The sequence below is a fragment of the Arachis duranensis genome, chromosome 6 (assembly GCF_000817695.3).
Source record: "Arachis duranensis cultivar V14167 chromosome 6, aradu.V14167.gnm2.J7QH, whole genome shotgun sequence".
Lineage (NCBI taxonomy): Eukaryota > Viridiplantae > Streptophyta > Magnoliopsida > Fabales > Fabaceae > Arachis > Arachis duranensis.
In genome coordinates, this window is record NC_029777.3 from 101,981,906 (window position 1) to 101,984,981 (window position 3,076).

The 3,076-nt window shown below is 34.9% G+C and overlaps 1 protein-coding gene across 1 annotated transcript; it reads right to left on the reverse strand.

Moving 5' to 3' along the window:
- Positions 1-1,102, reverse strand: LOC107495127 (serine/threonine-protein phosphatase 7 long form homolog). The gene is made up of 4 exons (XM_052263123.1): positions 396-1,102; positions 231-321; positions 72-143; positions 1-6 (listed from the first exon to the last, which is right to left on the reverse strand). The coding sequence occupies exons 1-4, from the start codon at positions 1,100-1,102 to the stop codon at positions 1-3; spliced, it is 876 nt and encodes a 291-aa protein (XP_052119083.1).
- Between the last annotated feature and the right edge of the window lie 1,974 nt (positions 1,103-3,076).

The following is a 3,076-nucleotide window of genomic DNA, read 5'->3' on the forward strand; positions in this document are numbered from 1 at the left end:
CTAAACCTGTCGGTGGCATGCCATTCAATACACTCAAAAGATACCAACGGGACCGTTGCACTCCATATCACCGCGTGCATGTACATGTCAGCGGGAATTATGTCCGGATCAACACGATCAACAGAATATACAGTCCACAAAAACTGGTAACAATAAAGCAAAGAAATAATTAAAATCCAAACAACTAAATCACTAGACGTGACCCAAATACAACGGTAGTGCAAACACACCTGGCCTTCCTCAAGATAATCAAAGGCCTTCCTAAAATGAGCAAGCCTAAGATATCTATAGACTCGGTCTCTATGCTCCCAGTTTCGCCACCTAATATAACGCATCTCATTAACACCATTGGAATCTAAATATGAAATTAAAATATAATTGTAAGATAGTGTTACCTGTTTGCAAGCGGGAAACTGTGGGGTTCCCTAGGAACCAGCGATAGATACGGTAGCCGCATCCAAGCCCAACAAAGTAGAAGTGTTAGCGGTCCATCTATTTCCTTACAGTCATAACGTGATGCCCTGTATAAACTCCTGTATAGGTGTGCCAGGCATGCTGATCCCCAGCTGTACTGTCCAATACTAGAAAAATCACTGAGCAGAGGTAGAAACTTCCAATGCACAGATGCCCCAGTCTTGTCTCCAAATAAGATCGTACCAATCAACAACATGATGTGGCACTTGACGTACACCTGTATACTGTTTTCATCACTCAAATATAATCGTTCTTTTAAATCCCGTAGCCACGTAAGTCTTATGCCGCTTCCTCGACACTGCGACTTTAACGGTGCGACCCCAAATTGGTTTAGACACTCCGCCTCTAAGGTTTCGAAACTACTCAAAGTCATCCCTGTAACTGGAAGACCGTCGGTTGGAAGACCGAATATCATAGCCACGTCTTCCAGTGTCACGGCACATTCACCAACCGGAAGGTGAAAAGTATGTGTCTCCGGGTGCCACCTTTCCACTAAAGCGTTTACCAGTGCTTTTTGACATTGAACAACCCCAATCTGGGCGACATGGTAAAAATCAGTAGACCGTAAATGCTCCTCCACCCTCTGGTCATACCGATCCGGCGGGACAGGGTGATCACATGTCAACATCCGTTTACCCTACACACGCATAGCAAATCCCAGTTGTTATTACACAACTATCATGATTCCACAAAAATTAAAGAACGAAATTATTACAGTTAACTAATTAATTTTTCTTACTAATATTATTAAACAGAATTAAAAACAAGTGATTTTTATTACTAATCTACTATGTTGAAAATAATTATCCACAACACTCCATTAATTACAATTAAGCACACTTGTTGCTAACTATTATTTAAACATATAATTCTAAATTGTTAAAAATAATTATAACAAGTAAATAAATACTTACTTAACTCTCATTTATAATATTATTACAAAAAATTATAAACAAGTCATTTTTAGGAACTAATCTATTATATTGAAACAAAATTGTAAACAACAATTAATTATACTTAAACACACTTATCTATCTAAGTATCATTCAAATTCTTCTTCCTAAATTTTTTAAAATAATTATTATTCTTAAATAATTAACTATAATTTCTACTATTGTTAAAAATAATTCTAAAAAACTATTTCTTTATTTCTAATCCAATCTATTTACCAACCATTGGCTTACAAGAATAACGCAAATTATACATATACATTTCCAACTACATATATTCCTAAATTTCTACAATTAACTATAACTACTTAATTATAACTTCTAATATTACTTCAATAATTTTTTAAAAACGCCTGTTTTCTTTATTTATAACCTATTATATTATAAACCATTTTAAACAAGACTCAAGTACATATACACTTTTTTAAGACATTTATTTTTAAATTTCTATTAATAAAATTATAAACTCAGTCATTCTCAGTTCAACTAGTAATAATAATAAGCTTAACTAAACTTTAAAACTAATAATCACAATTATGAAATATGAAAAAAAAATTAACAAACTGGCTTACATAATCAGAATAGCTGAAATATTTTATAATGTGAAGCTCCGGCCGATCAACCTTTCTTCGCTTTGGTTTTTGGGACATTTTCCAAATTTTTCCGGTTGCAGACGGATTTGAGGCAGCAAGATTTGAGGTTTCAGGGAGGAGGAATAAGGCATGCAAGCTGTTGGGTGGGGAAAGTGACGATGAGAAAAGGGTTTCTTTGGGGTTAAATGGGCCATCGAACTTGGGAGCTACGGGGAGGCGACGCGTGGAGAGATCTGGGACAAATCGGACGGTCCGCGTCCTCACTACAAGTCCCTCGGTCCGACTTGTCACTAGGAAGTCCCTGGGTCCAATTTCTCTTAGAGCTGACACCATACGCATGTAAAGCTCTCCTCCTCTCTATAACGCCGTCCAGCACCATCCTTAGCTCCATAAGGAAATTAATTTCCGCTTTTTTTTACCATGTATCAATGCATATATTAGCCAATTTTTTTTTTTTGCACTAGGGTATCCATTAGGCTGGAAGCCCAATAACTAATCCTTCGAGTACTGTAGAGGCAGATAAAGTGGATGATCCTCCCAAACAAGCAAGCTCCATTCCTATCCTTCAATGAGTATCAAACTCGGGAGAGATGGTTAAGGGACACAGACCCTTATCCATCTCTGCCAACTTGCGTTGATTATTAGCCAGTTTTTTATATAAAGGGGTGTGTGCTTTTTTTTCTTTTACCTTTATTATTCTTTTGGTTTGTGATTAGTGGATCTGGACTTGTGTTGGAGGCCGAAAGGAATTTATGAGATGGACCATGAAGATGAAGGAGTACAATCTTAAATCATTCAAAGTTCCATGCTCATCCTCAAAATTATTTTTCACATTTATGATTAAATTTTGAGACAATTTCACTCTCTTTTTCTACGATATACATGATTTGTAAAATATACATTTTCTTCCTTTATAACTTTTAAAAAATATCTTTTTTATTTATTTATTTTAAATTTTTTTGTTTTAAAACTAATGTTAATTTTATTCATTTTTAAAAAAAATAAATTGTTTTTTACAAAAATACTCTTAAAAAAAATTTTATCCACTAAATTTTGCTT